We start from the raw sequence: 19,955 nt of genomic DNA, 5'->3' as shown, positions 1-19,955 counted from the left end.
TTGTTCGCGAATCATGGAGAGTAACTTCCTATGTATTATTTATTTAGTTGTTCTGCATATTTACTCTAAAAAAAATAAATGGATTTACACACATCAATTACTTCGAAGTGACTATGCCAGTTGCTTCAAATTAGATGAAGATCTCACAAACTTAGATGAAAATTTATACATATCAGTTGTATACAAGGACACCCTTAGTAGACTATCCTTTGCGCGTGACCTCTTCATCAGGGTTTGGATCCAAAACTGATGGCTCAATCACCACCTTTAGTTTAGGGGTATGGGATTTAGTAATAGCACACATCATCCCACGCAGTATTGCATCCATAGTTTCTATCTCAAAATTAGAAGCAGTTGCATCTCTTTCTCACTATCTCATAAAATCTTAGGACATCTATCTTGATATGGTAATGGGCCAGGTGGTAATTGCTCATAATATCTCTTTGGTGTGGCAGACTTCACCAAAATAGTTTTCCTTTAGTGCCTCTTCATGGTTGTAATATTTCTAGAAATGATATAAGTCACCAACTAAAGAGGATCCTTCCCCCAGCTAACCTTCATTTCCCACCTTACCCGCTCAGAAAATGGTCTAAAATAGTCTCTGAAAAAGTAAGAAAAAGAAGAAAAGAACTACAACTTATTAGGAATCTCCTAGTCTACAATCAAACCCTTTTTAAGGGAAACTGCCATCAGCCACTCTACTTATAACCCACATTTCGGTGGTTTAAGATATTGATCTAATGGTGCTATCACTGTTCCAGTTAGGGGTGTCAGACGGATCCAATTCAGATAGGGTCCGCCAAAATCTAGCTTGGTCATTGATACATTTGGATTCCTTATCGGTCGGATCCTTTTCGGATTGCTACTTTTTGGATTCTACTTTCTGAGTCTGGGTTGGCACTAGCATCCTAGGTCTACTTACGTTGCACAAAGTTAGGGCTTAGGGCTAGCAGATGGAAGAAAATCGAGAAATTGAGAGATAGAGAGGGAAGCATTATCACTGAAACGTAAGGAGTGAAAATAAAAATGGTTTTTGTAGTTTTGAGTAGGGTTTTTAAATGTTAAGAAAATGCTCCTCATGAATAGAGATAAAAAAGGGCGGCCCAGTGCACAAGGCTCCGGCCATTGCGGGGTCTGGAGAGGGCTAGTATGTGAAATAATTTTGGGCCTTAGTGAATAGAGATAAATGAACAAAAATATGAAGGTCATTTTTGTACATTCGGATCTAGGACATTCCATCGGATTTTGTATCGACATCTCGGTCACGATCAGAAATAATTCTGGGCCTCAGTATGTGTATTCAACGGACATGGTTCGGACCAAGCTGATGACCCCAAATCATGTCCATTAATGTTCGAATCCTTTGGATCCATTCGGGCATTTGGGTCAATTGATACCCCCTAGGCCAGATTTGAGCAGCAAGCAATAGGTATAAAGGAAGAGAGAGAGAGAGAGAGAGAGAGAGAGAGAGAGAGAGAGAGAGAGAGAGAGAGCCTTACTATGATCTTAAATTGAATAAAAATACTTTACTTTGATTTTCATTTTCTATGACTGAATTCTCTTGTACAACACATGTCACGGGTGGTAAGAGTTCAATTAGGTGTATAATTGCTAATATGAACCATATGTAATTGGTTACTTCACATAAAAATTATTCGTCATTAATTCATGAGCGTTACAAGGCCTACTAGGGAGGGCTCTTAGGAAGCACCCTGATATTAGGGTCAGGGAGTCTGTTCTTAACCCCGAGATGCTTTTAAGAGTTGGTAAGAAGGTGACTAGTAAAGTGAGGAGTGTCGTTATCAAAACCAGGTCAGATAGAGAAACATTCGCTCACAAAGGTTTTTCGTAATAAATACAGGCGCATGTGTTCAGTTAGTAACACCACTAAAATCAGAGTATATGTTCTGACATTTGCCCACTCCACCCACAAAACCTCTTCCTCTTCCTCATGGCATTTTCTTCATCTGTTATGACCATTTTCTTCTATAATTCTTTGCTACTAGCCCTCAGTTTCAGCTACATAGGCTCTTCACAAGGGCAACTCCAAGTAGGTTTCTACTCCTCAACATGTCCTAATGCTGAATCTATCATCAGTTCTGTTGTTAGAGAAGCTGTTCTTTCTGACCCCACCATTGCTGCAGCTTTACTTAGACTCCAATTCCATGATTGCTTTGTTCAGGTCTCTCTCTCTCTCTCTCTCTCTCAACATATATGTACTTGGGTTATTTTAAGAAATGGGTTATTAGCCTAAATTGATTAACATGATTTGGCAAATGTTGTTTAGGGGTGTGATGTAAGTTATTTTAAGAAATGGGTTATTAGTATGAAATGGGTTATTAGCGTAAAATGGGTTATTAGCCTAATTTGATTAACACGATTTGGCAAATGTTGTTTAGGTGTGATGCACTTGGGTTATTTTAAAGAATGGGTTATTAGCCTAAATGGGGTTATTAGACTAAATTGATTAACACGATTTGGCAAATGTTGTTCAGGGGTGTGATGGATCAGTACTTATAAACAAGCCAAACGCGGAGAGAGGAGCATTTGGTCACCAAGGACTTCGTGGATTTGAAGTCATAGAAAGAGCAAAGGCTCAATTGGAATCTGAATGTAGAGGAGTCGTTTCTTGTGCAGACATTATAGCCCTTTCAGCTCGAGACTCTATTGTTTTGGTAACTGAAGAAATAAGTCTTTATTTGTATACATAGTTGAATTTGGCTTCATGTATTAATTTATTGCTTGATCAATGGTTTATTAAAGTTTAGTGACTTTGTTTGATATAGAGCAATGGACCAGATTACCAGGTTGAGACGGGTCGCAGAGATGGCCGAAGATCTAATGTTTCTGATGCCGACAATATGCCCGATGTCAGTGATTCTGTTCAACTTCTCAAAGATAAATTCAGGGAGAAAGGGCTCACAGATAAAGATCTAGTTGTTCTCAGTGGTACCCAACTCTCTCTCTCTCTCTCTCTCTCTCTCTCTCTCTCTCTCTCTCTCTCTAATTAGATGAGAAAAGGGTGATATTATTACACATAATCCTTATAAATAATTTAAAAGGGAATATAAAAAGGCCACTGATATAATGATATTCCCACTTCGATGTTTTAATAATGAGACGAACTCACTTTGTCCTATACGATGTAATCAGTTTTGGGAGGCTATTGTAATTCCCATCAAAAAGCTATCGGCAGCCAATTAAAAAGGAAAAGACAAAGTGGGTTCGTCTCATTATCAAAATATGGTAGTGTAATTATCAGTAACCTATAAAAATTATAATAGAAACATGATAAAAGGAATTCTACTTTCCAAAAGAAATTTCTAAACATTATTTTTGTTTGAATTTATTTTAGTTATCATAGTAAAAAATAAAGAGGAAAAAATAAATAAGCATAAGTGGGCTGGCATGGGCACTCATAAATACATGCACTTTCACCAATCCTAGTTTGTCCTCATTGATATACTCCTACTCTTCTACGCATGGGACACACTGACTTTGGTGGAATTTGAAAATTTCTAATTGTAAGGTTATTACAATAGTAATTTCAGTTTTACTATCATTTTTTATGGGAAATGATTTAAGCACAACCATGTTTTAATAATTACACAAACCCAGCTTTTCTTTTCGTTTTGAATTGGCTTGTGAGAGCTTTCAGGGACAATGTAATAACCTTTGACAGCTCTTTAAATGATAAAAGACAATATGAGTTAGTGCAAATACCAAAATATGGTTGTGATGATATCATTTCCCTTTTTTATTTGTCGAACTTCGTAAATTCACTAATGTTCTCATTTGATAATTTGAAATTAAATTTTCAGGTGCACATACCATTGGAACCACTGCATGCTTCTTCATGAATAATCGGCTCTATAACTTCGTCCCAGGGGGCGGCTCTGATCCAACAATAAGCCCCCAATTTCTACCAGAACTCAAGTCCACATGCCCACAAAATGGAAATGTCAATATCCGATTGGGTCTCGATCGTGGAAGCGATCAAACATTCGACACACAGATCCTACGTAACATTAGAGACGGATTTGCCGTGCTAGAGTCCGATGCCAAGCTTTACGATGATGATTCAACAAAGCATGTGATTAATTCTTACTTCGGTTTCTTGAGTTCGATCTTTGGACCATTTTTCGAGTCGGATTTCATCAGTTCGATCGTGAAAATGGGTCAGATTGGTGTAAAAACGGGTTCTCAAGGTGAAATACGACGAGTATGTTCAGCCTTTAATTGAACTGAGGTGTGCCAGTGTGCCACTTTGCTTATTTTAGTTGTTCATGTTAGATATGTGGTTTATGTAAAAGCCCTAATTTCAGTCAAAGAGTTTTGTCAGTTTAAGTCATGTAACAAACGTTTGCTCTCACGTGAATGACATTTCACCATGAAACCCTAATTCTATTTTATTTCATTTACCGGAAATTGTAGCCATTGTTGCTGAAATCCACAGATATTGTGAAAAATCTCGGAACTAGTAATAGGTTTTGTCATGGTTCCATGAAAGAAACAAGAAAGAAAAATAGATAAAGAACTCAATCCCTTGAATTTTTGAACTACGGATAGATACAATTGAAAGAGTTGATACAGCGAAATCTGTTTTAATGCATGCATGAAAGTTAAAAGGTTGGCGAATCCATGCATTTTTTAGCCATACTCGTCTAAATAATTCGTGCCATAACATTTAAAAGAAATGCTTTCCTAGAACATGACCTCAGATTATTTTAGTAAGGCACGCTCTTGTAAGTTGAGCCCTACTTTTGGTTGATCTGGACCGTCAATCCAATATTTCACTGGATATCTTCCAATGGCCCAATGTAGGGAACATGAGTTCTCACACAACTGTAGGTGGTCAACAGATGAAACACCCCAAATACCTTAACTCAACTCAACTCAACTCAACAAAGCATTTGTCCCAAACTAGTTGGGGTCGGCTAAATGAATCCTTTAGAAAAATTTCAAGAAGAATGTCAAAAGAATCTATCAGGCATTTCATAGAAGGGTGGCAAAGTTTACGGCTGGCTGCCAACCTAACGCCGACCCTCCTCCTTTATCCCGGCTTGGACAGGCTGTGAAAAACATAAGCAGAGTTCCTAAATATCCAAAAACTAAAATTCTTTTGGCGAGGGGTATTTCTATCCCAAAGAATTAAGGAAACCCAAAATTAACGAGAATTAATTTAGGAAGGTTTCCTAGTTGAACCCCACTATGGTTTTCTATTTTAAACAAATAGGACTTCTTAAAAAGAGTTATAAATACTCATGTTGAACAAAAAATCCTGCAGAAATTTTCCTTGGTGAAAATCGTGTGGAGGCCCCAGAGAATTGAGAGAGAAAAAACGTTTTGTTGCCAGTATGTGTTGGGTTCAAGTCAGTTTCTTGTAGTTTTTCCTATTTTAAGCATGAAATCCTCGAGAGATCTTTGGTTTGGTAATAGAATTGGGAGAAATCAAGATCTATCCTAAGATTGTGGGTTTGCTAAGTCAATGAAAACTCATCCAACCAATCCTTGTTTGTTACTCTATGTATGGATGGGGATTTGAAGGAAGAAAACCATAAACTTGGGATAATTCTTGATGATACCTCACTTTTAGAATTAAAAAAATTGATTTAAAAAAGGGAAGAGATCTGTTGGATCAATTTTGGGGTGTGGGGATCCAAAAGATCATTCTTCCCCTAAAGATTTGATAAATTTTCCATGGTCAAAGGACACGAATCATTAATAGATTTAGAGGGTAATCAAGAGAGTGATTTGGATGTGTTTAATGTCTGGAAACAAGTTTTTTTGGGGGTTTTCACAAGAAAAACCAAACCAAATAGCACCATTTGGGTTCTGGGTAGTCGACTGAGCACTGCTCGGTCGACTCTGAGAGTCCATCGAGTAGGGGTCGGTTAGCACTTGTGGATCATGGTAGTGTTTTATCTACATGTCTATTGCCGATATGAAACATGAAAGCATGTTATATTTCGATCCATGAATCAGCAGAGCGGCAAACAGACTCATACCTCTAGAGTTTCTACAGTTCAGCAACAGTAGACTACCCGTGCTCAGCCGGCACAGTCTCAGACCTCAGGTCAGCAGAGAGGCGGCAGACCCCTCACCACAGGCTGTCTTTTCAATATGACTCAGCAGGAAGCTATGGCGTAAGAGGCTTCAATATCAGGTTTTTTACCAGTTGTTACATCATATGCTCGTATTCTGATTGATCCTCGTGCTACACATTCTTTTATATCTTCCGAATATGTGCATGAGAATGGATTATCACTACTGTCAGATTTTGTCATGCCAATTAGTAACCCGATAGGGAAAGAACAAGTTTCAAATCAGATCTGCAAGCGGTGCCAGTGCGGATAGAGGGGAAGGACTTGATGACAGATTTAATAGTCTTAGATATCACGGACTTTGATGTTATAATAGGAATGAATTGGTTGTCTGCTTATCATGCCACTATTGATTGCCGTGATAAGCAAGTCATCTTTTGGATTCCAGGGGAGCCGGAGTTTAGTTTTGTTGGGGTACGTGCTTCTACCAACCTAAGGATTGTGTCGGCTAGGAAGTTGGGGCGGCTACAAGTTTTGGGTAAATCCTAGAAACAGTTTGCAAAGCCTAAGAGAAGAGGCTGCTAAAGAGGATCGAAATCGTGTGGGAGACCTAGGGAGATCGGCTTTTGAAGCCGGAAATTGAGATCATGGTATAATGCCCTTCTAAATCTTGTAAACATGCTCTTGGAGTGTTGAAAGTAGGCAGTATTTCCTTTCTAAAGATTGGATCTCGTCGTATGTTCCTCTATGGGTGTGTTCTATCTCCTTGCCGATGTTCCTCGGCGTCTATTTGTCACAGAGATCCCACGGAACACGAGTTTGATCATTGAGGAAACTCGGAAAACAAGATGCATGCAATTTTTGCCCTAAACCCTGGATCTCCTCCAATCGCCGTCCGATGATTTTTCGATGGTCGAATTGTATAAGATGGAACCCCTCGTCATGAGGATTCCAACGGATCCATCCACGGTTGATTTCGATGATCAGAGTGTAAGTTATAGCCATTTAAAGTTGTGGGAAATAAAAAAAATGCTCCGAAAATCAGAAAACGGAATATAGGCTCGTACGGTCGACCGTATGGCCAATTGACGAAGGTACTGCTTACGAAAAATAATTGACGGTCAACCGTGTCTGCGGGAAGGTCAACTGTACGATCGACCGTGGAGGGTTCTGTCCGCGAGGTTTGTTTTCCTGTTTTGGTTTGGATTTTTGGTATTCTCCTCATGTGTTCTCCATCCCTAACCCCCTCTAATTAGGGGGGCAACTTGGGTCGGGTTGAGACTAGCCTGACCCAACCCGAGGAATTTATTTTTCCAACCCAACCCGATTTACATTTTCCTCAATCCAACCAGATTTCCAATTCGGGTTGGATTGGGTTAGGTTGGGTCGGGTTGACCCGATTTGATATGGTACCAACAATTTTTGAGTTATGGCGTGATTAGTTGTATAAGTTTATTGGTCATTTGTTTGATGGCACTAACCACCTTAAGCTGAGTTGTTTTGGATTTTGAGAACCAATTGTGAGTCACCAAGAATCAGTTTTTGACTCACAATCGGTTCTCAAAATCCAAAACAAACAGGGACTAACAATTGACAAAGTTACAAGTCTAAAACTCTATGAAATAAAGTCTAAAAAGGTAAAAAGTTGAAAAAATAAAAAAACATAACAAAATATGCCGGGTTACAATTCAAGTCAGGTTGCCCGATACCCCAACCCGACCCAACCAATTTGCAAGTCGGGTTACAAAATCCCAACCAGACCCAAAACCCGACCTGGAAAAACCCAACCCAACCCACTTCATTGGATAAAATTCAAGGAAGAAATCTTCCCAAAATAAATCTTAGCTTGGAGCTGAGGGAAAAAGAATACCATAACAAGGCTTATCTTTCATGGCCACCAAAATAGTCTCGTTCATATTAGAAAGAGAAAAGGGTTCCCGCGCTCGAGTGCAGGAAACAAGGGTGGGGCCACATTATTGGGGTGATCCTAAGCATTCATTTGAAAGGCCCCATCATTGATGGGGTGTGTACTAAAAATCAGCTTCATTGGATCATCATAGGGTGTCTATTTGTGGGGGTGAAAATGGTCAGATACTGTTTGTCCACTAATCTGCCAATTTTTTCACCCCACAAATGGACACCCTAAGATGAGCTGATTTTTGGTGGACACCCTATACATGAAAAGGCCATCCAAATGAATGCTTTGGATCCTCCAACAATGTGGACCCACCCCTGTTTTTGCACGCAAAACCCTTCACTCTATTAGCATTCCTCAAAGTTCAGATTAGGGTGGAGATGGCGTGCCCATCATGGGTGTAAAATGTTGGGCCCCACGCTATGCATGAGTTTGGGTGGAGATGCTGGGCATGATCCCATCAAAGCAGTGTATAAAATTACGAGCCCTATCATATCTACATACCTGGTGTAAAATGGTGGGGCCTCACGTGCAAAAAAATCCACCATTAGAAAAAAGTTCCAATATATTTTTGTCTTATTCATTTAATTCATCCGAGGTGTCTGCTCCTCATGCTACAGCCAGCCGCAAAATGCTTTTGGCAAGTGTCCCTAGCAAAATCCCTTTCAAATTATTAAATGAAATTTTATACGGTGTAAGGCCTTATAGTCTGTATTTTTCAAAAAGTATTGTACAGACCACACTATAGGATGATCCAAACCGTCCATGTGATGGGCCACAACGTAAATAGGTTGTGCCCAAAAAACCATTTCCATAGGATTATTCCATCCTTCCGATCTATAGAGGAACTGCATATCATGAAAACCTCTATAGATCGGAGGTCTAGGATCATCCTCTGGAAATGATTTTTGGGGAACAACCTATTTACTCTGGGTTCCATCACATGGACGGCTTGGATCATCCTATGATGTGGTCCGTACTATACTTTCTGAAAAAATACAAGACAATATGGGCTTACACCATATAAAATATCTAAATGAAATTTTATATGGTGTAAGCCCTTATAGTCCCGTATTTTTCAAAATGTATTGTATAACCACACTATAGGATGATCCAAACCGTCCATGTGATGGGCCACAAAGTAAATAGGTTGTGCCCAAAAAACCATTTCCATAGGATTATTCCATCCCTCCGATCTATAGCGCCTTGATGAAGCAAACGTGAAATGGACCCTCTTTGCCCGAATAATACGACACCCATGTCGTGAAGTTGAAACTAATTAAGTTTTTTTCTTTGTTTGAGCATCAGATTCCTACAGATTCAAGTAATCTTTAGGTTATTAGCTAATATTATGCATATATCACGTGGGGGAGCCCAGTTTTTATTTTCTTTTTAAAGAAAACTACGTCTGAGATCCTTGTTTTGTACCACCCAGGATACGATGCAAATAATCTATAGTTTTACATGTGACTAAAAAGAGTAACTTTTGTACCACCTACTCCTCCCATTATGAAAAATATAGTTATATGATGCTGTCCCATCTCTCATGTTACATGAGATGGAAGAGGCTATAAATAAACTCAATCATCAGTCTAATAATCATAGCTTACATAAGATGGCTCTTCCTCTCCTCTCACTCTCCACTCCTTGCTCCTTTGCGCGCTTGTCACCTTCTCTTGTGCCTTTTCGCACAACCCAGAGCAATGTAAAGTTGGCTAAGCGCATTACATGTGTTCTAAGTGCTGAAACCTTGGAGCCGACGATAATTCGGCGAACAGCAAACTGGCCACAAAGCTTTGGAGATTTCGACTTCATACATTCACTAAAGAGTGATTATACGGTAATTAATCCATTGAACACAATCACTACATATGTCTGGTACCAATTCAAATCTAGTTTCATATCGTCCCATTGACGCCAGTACGGCATACAATTTCAGTACATGTTAGAGATCCGGTTTACCTAATAGTTAATTTTATTATCCAGCCCCACGACAGTTCAATACCCGGTTCCACTCAAGGCTCGTAACATGTAATCTAGTTTACACCCATATTTCAAATTTCAAAAGAAAGTGGCACATTTTTATAAATTAGACAAGCATTCGAAAACCTTTGATTGAAGGATATTTCCTCTCTTGTAGAAGTAGAGTGTAGGATTTTTGCACCAACAAATTTGTAATTAACTAGAGTTCTTCCTTCATACTAACGTATTACGTTCATTATGCAGGGTGAGATGTACGAGAAACGGATTGAGATTCTGAAGGAAGAGGTGACGTGTTTATTAAAAAAAGTGGACCAACCTATATCTAGATTGAAGTTGATCGATACCCTTCAACGCCTCGGTTTGGGATATCATTTCAAGAAGGAGATCAAGGAAGCTTTAAGTATCATATCCATGGAGCAGATGGGGAACGAAAATGAACTCTACGCGGCCGCTCTCCGATTTAGACTCCTAAGACAGCATGGGTTTGAGGTCTCACAAGGTAAATATACACTAATGAACACAATTATGCTTATAAGCTGCCTTCTATGATCTCTAACTTTTTTAGTGTTTGTGAGGAGACAGATATTTTTAATGGCTTCAAGGACAAGAAGGGCGACTTCAAGGAATCTCTCTGTGAAGATATAAAGGGGATGTTGAGTTTATATGAAGCTTCCTATCTAGCTTTCGAAGGGGAGACTGTATTGGAGGGGCCAGAGATTTCACCACCAGACATCTTAATGATCTTAATGGCCCCACTACATGAAATGTAAGGGAAAAGTTATACTAGCCCCCTTTTTTACTTGGGAGAAACCCTCTAGTGTAAAAGAGTAATGGGCCTCACCCATGTTCTGCCCCTCCTCAAGCAAATTCCTGGCTCCGCCTCTGACAGTAGGGACCTTTATGGGTCTTACAGAATTGACCATTGGATCCCTGTGCCTATCTCACTCATTACTCTTTAGACCCTTATGGATCGTTGGACAATCCGGGTTCCGGAATCGTGCCCTTAGTTCTTTCGAAGAACAAGATGCCATAAGTGATTTCGGTATTGTGATTGGATGCCAGTTTCTTCTTCTCTTAAGCGGTGTGAACTTTTGAACCGCCTGGGCGGGCTTTTATTCTGCCTTGGGGTTAATACCTCCTGTGGGGGGGTTGCCATGGCCCCTTTGAACTGGGTTTCGTCTACGCTCCTTTTTCAGTGGAGAAAAAGGCCGCCTCCAATTCCTTAGGCGCGAGCTCATGATTCTCATAGTTGATATATTTGTCCCATCATCTATGGGGATGAGCCATGCTTTTGGCTGGTGTCTTCCATAGAGAATCACGAAATGGAGCAGATGAATGCAGCCCAGGCTCGAAACCAAATCAGGAAAATCGATCATCTAGGCCTTTGCTCTCCAGGGCAGTAGTGTTGAATCAACTGAGGTAGCTCCTGAGGGATTCGCTTTTCCGCTGCCTTAGATTCAATATGAGGTTTTTGTTACAGGATGACCTCGGGCGGTTGCAAATTGCATTGTAAGCTACTTTTCCAGTTGCTTGAAAGAGACAACGGAGCCGCGCTAGAGTAATGAGAGCCATACAGGAGCAGTTTTCTTCATAACAGTTGGGAATAACCAACACGTGGTGATGTCATCAGCTCTGGTAATGCACATGGTGCACTTGACCAAGTTTAGGTGTTTCTTCGGGTCTGTGGAGTCGCCGTATTTCGGGAGAGGTGGAATCTTGAAATCTCAAGGAACGGTGGTTCCCGTAACTCGAGTGGAGTTGATCCATCGCCTTTCGAATTTGTTTCTTCACCGATTTCTTATCCACTTAATACTTTGATGACCATTGTGCAGAGCTCCTACATGTCGGCGCATGTAGACTATCATTATATTACCCTTGTTATGGCTAGCTACATTGAACGGTCATGATGGGGATTGTGAGCAAGAATGTCGCCGGCGTAGGGTGTTGGCGATGTACGGGAACGTCGGGAGGTTAGATGGGGTGACCCCGTCCGCGGCTAGAGGATGTGCACATGGTGATCGCACTACTTTAAACCAACGACATGATTCCCTAAAGCTACTTGTGCGTTGGAAGTACCTAGTTCGTTGGAAAGGACAACCGTATGCGACACGTATGAGGATTCCAGTTGAAGAACTCTTACTCATCATGCTAATAATTTTATTCGACGAGGTCGAATCTTTTCAAATGGGGAAGGATATTGGGGACCATCGTTGGGTCATATTTTAATTTTTAAGTGTGCTTTATGTGTCTTTTAATTGCTTTAAGTTATACTAGGAGTATTAGAGTCTTTTGCTATAAAAATAGCTTAAGTTCTTTGAGCTATGTATGTTTTAAAGAGGTCTCACATGACTATTACGGGATTTTTACGTAGGAAGCACATAAGAGGGTATTTTGGTCCAAAAGTATTGATTTTTTCTTTAGGATTTTAGAACTTTCTAGTTCACTTATTCCTTCTTATATATATTGTAAGCCTTAGGATACTTATAAGGATGCTATGTTGTGCTATGTTGAATGAAAAAGAGATTTGAAGTTTTTCCTTTTATGTGAATGTGATGTCTACTTCTTCCCTATGGTGCGATGCCTTGGGTTTTGGTTGGTGAGATTCCAACCTTCATTTCTATCTTTCTCTCATGTTTCTTTTTCCTTCTTTTTTTTTTAGGGGGGGGGGGGTTCATAAATCTCTTCCCTAACATAAATCAGCTCTTTCTTAATCAATTTTTGCAGATCAGTCCCAATCAGACCATCCAACGGTCTGATTGAGGCCAAACTTTAGTATTTGTTGCTTCTTATAGGTTGTTCTGACATATTCAAAATCTGAAGTAATCCAACGGCTGAAATTGATCCCAAAATCAGATTTAGACCATCGGTTTACCAAAATTCCAGATCCTTTTTTTCACCCAAATTAATGATCAGACAATCAGATTTGTACCAAAATTGGATATTCGTTCCCATAGTATCCTCTACCACATAAACAAGAATCAAGTCAATCAAACGGTAGGATTGTTCCGTACGACCCTTTTTCCAATCTGCTCTTAAGATTTTCTGTAGAAATTTAGATCCCTTCTATTGCAAATATTCCTTCATCCTCCTCCCACAAATCCATCCTGCATCAATTTGGTATTAGAGCCTACATCAAAATTATATTGTCTAGATGCACTGAAGATCGAATAGCTGAGATATTGGAAAACTTAAACTCCAAATTTGATGGGTTTCTATGTCACTTGGATTGTACTCACCAAGATTTTTATGCACCCCTTCTGGACAAGATTCCACAAGTTGCACAGAGTCCAAAGTTTGTACTGGAAAAATCATTGTTGATACCTTTCATAGAGAGTGTGCCATTAGAGCAACGTACCAGAATCACTATCATGATAAAAATTTGGTTTCGATGATACTTACCTCATAATTTTTACATGAGGATTCAGAATGCGGTTATCATCCTTCAAAGCTGGTTCCGACAGAAGTTAATTCGTGAACATTATATGAGAATCACGAGAGCAAAAAACATCATACAAAACGCCTGGAAGAGGAAAGTCGTTCGACGTAGTTAGCAGGAGCTTCAGATTACACCGAGAAGTCATCAATCGTAATGTGGGGACCCTTGCCAAATTTTTACTAGTTGCTCAAGGATACACAAGTAGAAGCCTACAGACAAGGAAGCGGAAGAACCAAGTTTCTCTTTGCCTAAGCTGACAGGTCATCAGGAATACAATGAAAGAAACTCATGGTGTGAAGTCTTGAGATAAGTAGCATACTTTTATTACTTGTCATCTATTGATTTACTATTTTTCTCAATTCTCTTTTATTTTTTATCCCATAAACCACCTTCCCGGAAACCCTAAACCTATCTTGTATTTTTATTTCTTCTACCCAAAACCCCTATAATATCCGTAAAAAAACTTTATCCAACTTAGAAACACCATGCAAACACATTTATGCCTTGAGCCCTTTTTGTTTTTTCCCAAAAACTAATTTTAGACCTTCCTAGAACCCTTCAACAACTTCACGGCATATGTTTGTACCACTCCAACCCTATCCTAAACCTGCTAGGAATATTTCCCCAAACTAATAAACTATTTAGGACCCAAACCCCTAATTTTTACCAACCCATCTCAACCCCAGTGTTTCTTCTATAGATCCATCACATATTAGATCTGATATTAGTGTGTAATTTCAGTTCAACATTCGTTCATCCTGCATCAGTCGCGGTGGGCCATCGGTAGTCATCAAGTGGGGAACAGTGGCCCTGCTCCGCCATTCTCCGCTCTGAAATGGTAGCTAGGTGATGTACCAGGGTAGTTAAATATTCCATTTGTTGGGGTAGACGATCTATCCGCTCGCCATCTTGGTTTTGGAAAAACGTTGCTGAAGGGGGAAGTAATGTAGTTCCTCTCGCCAATGCGGCTAGCACTGGGGGAGGATTTTGTGAACCTGGGGATTATCACGGAATGTTGATCAAGTGTTCATCAGCATGGTGCTAAGCTCTCGTTTATCAAAGAGGCTCTGTCGGGCGTCACGGTGGGCACCAATCTGTTGGTGCTCAAATCGACCAAGAAAACGAATGGCTCTGATGGTACCGATCCCAAATGTCGTCCGATGCCAAAGGTTAGCTCCCTATTACCTGCGCTCACATACAACAGTTTAGGGACCACCCGGAGTTGGAACTCCAGGGGACCCTCAGATACTCAAGTCAGTTTTGAGATCAATAGAATGAGATCTTAGCAAAGGAATGTAATGTGTTACCTCAGCTTTGGAGAGGAGGGTTCCTTTTTATAAGCAGAGGTTCTGTATTCCAGGGTAAGTGATGTGACAGCAATGTGGCGGCGTGTTAATTGTTGTTTCGTAGTATCGACTCCTGGCAAGGTACGGTCGCCTAGGAATGAAGTTGATTGGACACCACATGCAGGGCAGTGGCACGATCGCTAAAGTGGTGGGTTTATGAAGTGGAGGTGATTGGAAGGTTCGGGATGTGTTCTCCTCTTTGGGCGGTTAACAGATGTGACTTGTTCCTGTGAGGCAGCGTTCGCCGGTGAGGTGGCAGAAATATAGCGTACTTAAATTAATGTTAGTAGGCTCATGGGTGATGGTGGTCCCTTGTGCCTAGAGAAGTCTACGTGCCTAGAGTTTTCATCTTGTCGACAATTTGATTTTAACCCCATCAACGACATTGAAAACCTCTTATGCTACCCATGTCTTGTTTTGCGCAAGAGCATATTCCTTCACCTTCAAGTAAGTTTTACATGTAAAAAGGGGTACAAGAAAGTTTCTACCCACTCCTCCCATCGTGAAAAATATAGTGAGATGATGCTCTACCATCTCCTCCCATCGTGAAAAATATAGTGAGATGATGCTCTACCATCTCTCATGTTACATGCAGTGGCGGAGCCAGGATTTATTGATAAGGGGGGGCAGGTTATACATAAGGGGGGCATTATGCATAAGGGGGGCAGGTTATACATAGACCTGGCAAATGCGACCCGTGCTGGCGGGTCAACCCGAACCACCCGCAAATTTGCAGGCACGGGTCTGAGTTTTAGTGACCCGTCTATACTGACCCACGGATCATTATATCACTGGATTCATTGACTCATGGTGTACTATGGCCTCTTGTTATTTTTAACCTGTCCAGATCCATCATGGATCCTCATATAAACGTACAAGGTATAAGCTATAAGCTGACATGGTATAAAATTATGAGCCCCATCATATCTACGAGATATTATATGGTGGTTGACCGTGTGGATACAAGTGCGGAGAGAGAAAACTCCCCTCTACTATTTTTTATCCAACAAAAAGTCAAAATAGGGGGCTTTTGTTGGATCAAAAATCGAAGGTAGGAGGGTTTTCTCTTTCCGACCTTTACATGTAAAGCTCAGCCACCATATAAAATCTCCATGTCTACGTACCTGGTGTAAAATGGTAGGGCCTCACGTGCAAAAACATCCACCATAAAAAAAGTTCCAATATATTTTTGCCTTATTCATTTAATTCATCCAAGGTGTCGGCTCCCTCATGCTACAGCCAGCCGCAAAATGCTTTTGGCAAGAGTCCCTAGCAAAATCCCTTTCAAATTATTAAATGAGTTTTTAATATGGTGTAAGCCCTTATACTCCCGTATTTTTCAAAAAGTACTGTAGAGACCACACAATATGATGATCCAAACTATCCATGTGATGGGCCATAACGTAAATAGGTTGTGCCCAAAAAATCATTTCCATAGGATTATTCCATCCCTCCAATCTATAGAGGAACTGCATATTATGGAAACCTCTATAGATCGGAGGGCTAGGATCATCCTATGGAAATGATTTTTGAGGAACAACTTATTTACTTTGTGTTCCATCACAAGGACGGTTTGGATCATCCTATGATGTGGTCCGTAGAGTACTTTTTGAAAAATGCGGGACTATATGGGCTTACACCATATGAATTCTCAAATTAAATAACAATCATAAGCGCCTTGATTCAGCTAGCAAACGTGAAATGCACCCTCTTTGCCCGAATAATACGACACCCATGTCGTGACATTAAAACTAAGTTTTTCCTTTGTTTGAACATCAGATTCGTTCAGATTCAAGTATGACATAACAAGAATTATCTAATGTGTAATCTTTAGGTTATTGGCTAACATTATGCATATATCACGTGCTGGAGCCCAGTTTTTATTTTCTTTTTAGAGAAAACTACGTCTGAGATCCTTGTTTTGTTCCACCCAGGTCACGATACAAATAATCTATAGTTTTACATGTGGCTAAAATGTTATATGATGCTGTCCCATCTCTCATGTTACATGAGATGGAAGAGGCTATAAATAAACGCAATCATTAGTCTAATAATCATAGCTTACCTAAGATGGCTCTTCCTCTCCTCTCACTCTCCACTCCTTGCTCCTTTGCACGCTTGTCACCTTCTCTTGTGCCTTTTCGCACAACTCGGAGCAATGTAAAGTTGGCTAAGCACATTACATGTGTTCTAAGTGCTGAAACCTTGGAGCCGATGATAATTCGACGAACAGCAAACTGGCCACAAAGCTTTGGAGATTTCGACTTCATACATTCACTAAAGAGTGATTATACGGTAATTAATCCATTGAACACAATCACTACATATGTCTGGTACCAATTCAAATCTAGTTTCATACGGCATACAATTTCAGTTCATGTTAGAGATCCGGTTTACCTAATAGTTAATTTTATTATCCAGCCCCACGACAGTTCAATACCCGGTTCCACTCAAGGCTCGTAACATGTAATCTAGTTTACACCCATATTTCAAATTTCAAAAGAAAGTGGCACATTTTTATAAATTAGACAAGCATTCGAAAACCTTTGATTGAAGGATATTTCTTCTCTTGTAGAAGTAGAGTGTAGGATTTTTGCACCAACAAATTTGTAATTAACTAGAGTTCCTCCTCCATACTAACGTATTACGTTCATTATGCAGGGTGAGATGTTCGAGAAACGGATTGAGATTCTGAAGGAAGAGGTGACGTGTTTATTAAAAAAAGTGGACCAACCTATATCTAGATTGAAGTTGATCGATACCCTTCAACGCCTCGGTTTGGGATATCATTTCAAGAAGGAGATCAATGAAGCTTTAAGTATCATATCCATGGAGCAGATGGGGAACGAAAATGAACTCTACGCAGCCGCTCTCCGATTTAGACTCCTAAGACAGCATGGGTTTGAGGTCTCACAAGGTAAATATACACTTATGAACACAATTATGCTTATAAGCTGCCTTCTATGATCTCTAACTTTTTTAGTGTTTGTGAGGAGACAGATATTTTTAATGGCTTCAAGGACAAGAAGGGCGACTTCAAGGAATCTCTCTGTGAAGATATAAAGGGGATGTTGAGTTTATATGAAGCTTCCTATCTAGCTTTCGAAGGGGAGACTGTATTGGAGGGGGCCAGAGATTTCACCACCAGACATCTTAATGATCTCAAAGGGAAGATCATGGACCAAAACCTGAAAATACATGTTGAGCATGCGCTGGAGCTTCCTTTCCATTGGAGGATGGCAAGGTTAGGGACTAGGTGGCACATAGAAACATACATGAGAGAAGCTGATATGAACCCTTTGTTATTTGAGTTGGCTAAACTGGATTTCAACATGGTGCAAGCCATCTACCAGGACAATATTAAAGACACATCCAGGTAAGAGCCTACGAGATATCATCTTGTACATCTATGATCTATCCCTATCCATCCATCTTTCAACGTCTTTGTCTCTGTCTTTTGTCTCTCTTTTTTATGACAAAAATGTCACTTATGGGTTGACTTAAAATTTCACTGATTACCCTTAACCATCTATCACTATCCATCTATCTTTCAAAATCTGTTTTACAAAATTGCCAAAACACGTGTGTGCGCGCGTGTAGGTGAGAAAATGGACAGATACTGTTTGTCCACAAATATGCCCATTTTTTCACCCCACAAATGGAATGTTTAGGTTGATCGAAAGGAGTTGATTTTTGGTACACACCCCAAACATGATGGGGCCTTTCAAATGAATGCTTAGGATCACCCAAAAAATGCATATATATATATATATATATATATATATATATATATATATATATATATATATATATATATATATATATATATATAGAGAGAGAGAGAGAGAGAGAGAGAGAGAGGTTCCTAAGGTTAACCTCATATAGCTTATATGAGGTGGCGCTCACAAAACATAAGGGGCCCACATTGGTTAGGATGATCCAAAGTATTCATTTGAAAGGCCTCATCATAGATATGGTGTATACAAAAAATCAGCTCCATTGGATCATCCTAACCCATCCAAAAGTGGAGGGCAAAATGGATAGACACTTTTTGTCCACAAATCTGTCCATTTTTTCCTCCACTTTTGAAGGGGTTAGGATGATCCAATGGAGCTGATTTTCTGTACACACCCTATCTATGATGGGGCCTTGCAAATGAATGGTTTGGATCATCCAAACAAAGTGGGCGCCTATTTGTGAGCGCCACCTCATATAAGCTTATATGAGGTTAACCTCAGGAACTCCTCATATATATATATACTAGGAGAAAACCCGTGCGATGCACGGGCCGACAAAGAACTGTACGGACCACGTCATAGGTTGATCCAAACCATCCATGTGATGGAACACAACATAAATAGGTTGTGCCCCAAAAATCATTTCCATAGGCTGATCCTAGCCCTCCAATCTATAGATGTTTCCATAATTCCTCTTAAATCGGATGGTTAAGATCACCCTATAGATTTTTTATTAAAAAACCATAAAGGAGGGGGTAAGATTGAAATTATATGGCTTTAATGGGTGCCTTTGTTAAAAGCATAAAGAAGGGGGTAGGATTGAAATTATATGATTTAATGGGTGCCTTTGTTAAAAGCATAAAGGAGGGGGTAGGATTGAAATTACATGAGTTGAATGGGTGCATTTGTTAAAAAAAGTCAAAAAATGTGATGTGTAATTCTCATATAATTTTTTTTTTAAAATATATATATATATATATATATATATATATATGTGTGTGTGTATGTAGGGAAATGATATCACCACAACCATATTTTGATGTTTTCGCTCACCCATCTTGTCTTTTAGTGTTTAGAGAGGTATCAAAATGTTATTATATTTTCAAAAATGTTATCAAAATGTTATTATCAAAATGTTACTAGCACGATCCAATTAAAGAAGAAAAGACAGCTGGGTTTGTCTATATATATATATATATAGGAAAAGGTTTCCGAGGTATCGTTCAGCCTGAGCAGCTCTCTATATACGACATCTCCCATGTTGCTTTACTCATCCAACCTGTTCATTCAATAGGACTTAACATATTTAGGGTGTCCCTAAGAAATCATCTCCATAGGATCATGGTATCTATTGATTTGTGGAGTTATATGTATATATGTATGTATATACATGCATATATATGTATGCATGTATATATGTATGTATATGCATGTATATACATACATATATACATACATATATACATGCATACATATATATATATATATATGCAT

General features: G+C 39.6%; 1 protein-coding gene and 1 pseudogene across 1 annotated transcript; both read left to right on the top strand.

The window, feature by feature from the left end:
* The first annotated feature begins 1,894 nt into the window (after window positions 1-1,894).
* LOC143858083 (peroxidase 43-like) lies at window positions 1,895-4,402 on the top strand. Its single transcript, XM_077368687.1, has 4 exons — window positions 1,895-2,182; window positions 2,496-2,675; window positions 2,787-2,949; window positions 3,822-4,402. Exons 1-4 carry the CDS (start codon window positions 1,952-1,954, stop codon window positions 4,241-4,243), a joined length of 996 nt encoding a protein of 331 aa, XP_077224802.1. The 5' UTR covers window positions 1,895-1,951; the 3' UTR covers window positions 4,244-4,402.
* A 12,392-nt stretch (window positions 4,403-16,794) lies between these two features.
* LOC143857572 (alpha-terpineol synthase, chloroplastic pseudogene) lies at window positions 16,795-18,104 on the top strand (annotated as a pseudogene).
* Window positions 18,105-19,955: the final 1,851 nt, after the last annotated feature.

Source organism: Tasmannia lanceolata, unplaced genomic scaffold, assembly GCF_043159265.1.
Source record: "Tasmannia lanceolata isolate RefF3 unplaced genomic scaffold, GAP_Taslan_0.1 ptg000025l, whole genome shotgun sequence".
Taxonomy (NCBI): domain Eukaryota; kingdom Viridiplantae; phylum Streptophyta; class Magnoliopsida; order Canellales; family Winteraceae; genus Tasmannia; species Tasmannia lanceolata.
This window is presented reverse-complemented; position numbering and strand designations above follow the sequence as displayed.

What these genes read in the sequence shown, in the direction of transcription:
- LOC143858083 (XM_077368687.1), top strand. Translation starts at nt 1,952, where the DNA reads ATGGCATTTTCTTCATCTGTTATGACCATTTTCTTCTATAATTCTTTG. An exon ending in TCCATGATTGCTTTGTTCAG is followed by an intron (nt 2,183 to 2,495) that starts GTCTCTCTCTCT and finishes AATGTTGTTCAG; the next exon opens with GGGTGTGATGGATCAGTACT. An exon ending in AGATCTAGTTGTTCTCAGTG is followed by an intron (nt 2,950 to 3,821) that starts GTACCCAACTCT and finishes TTAAATTTTCAG; the next exon opens with GTGCACATACCATTGGAACC.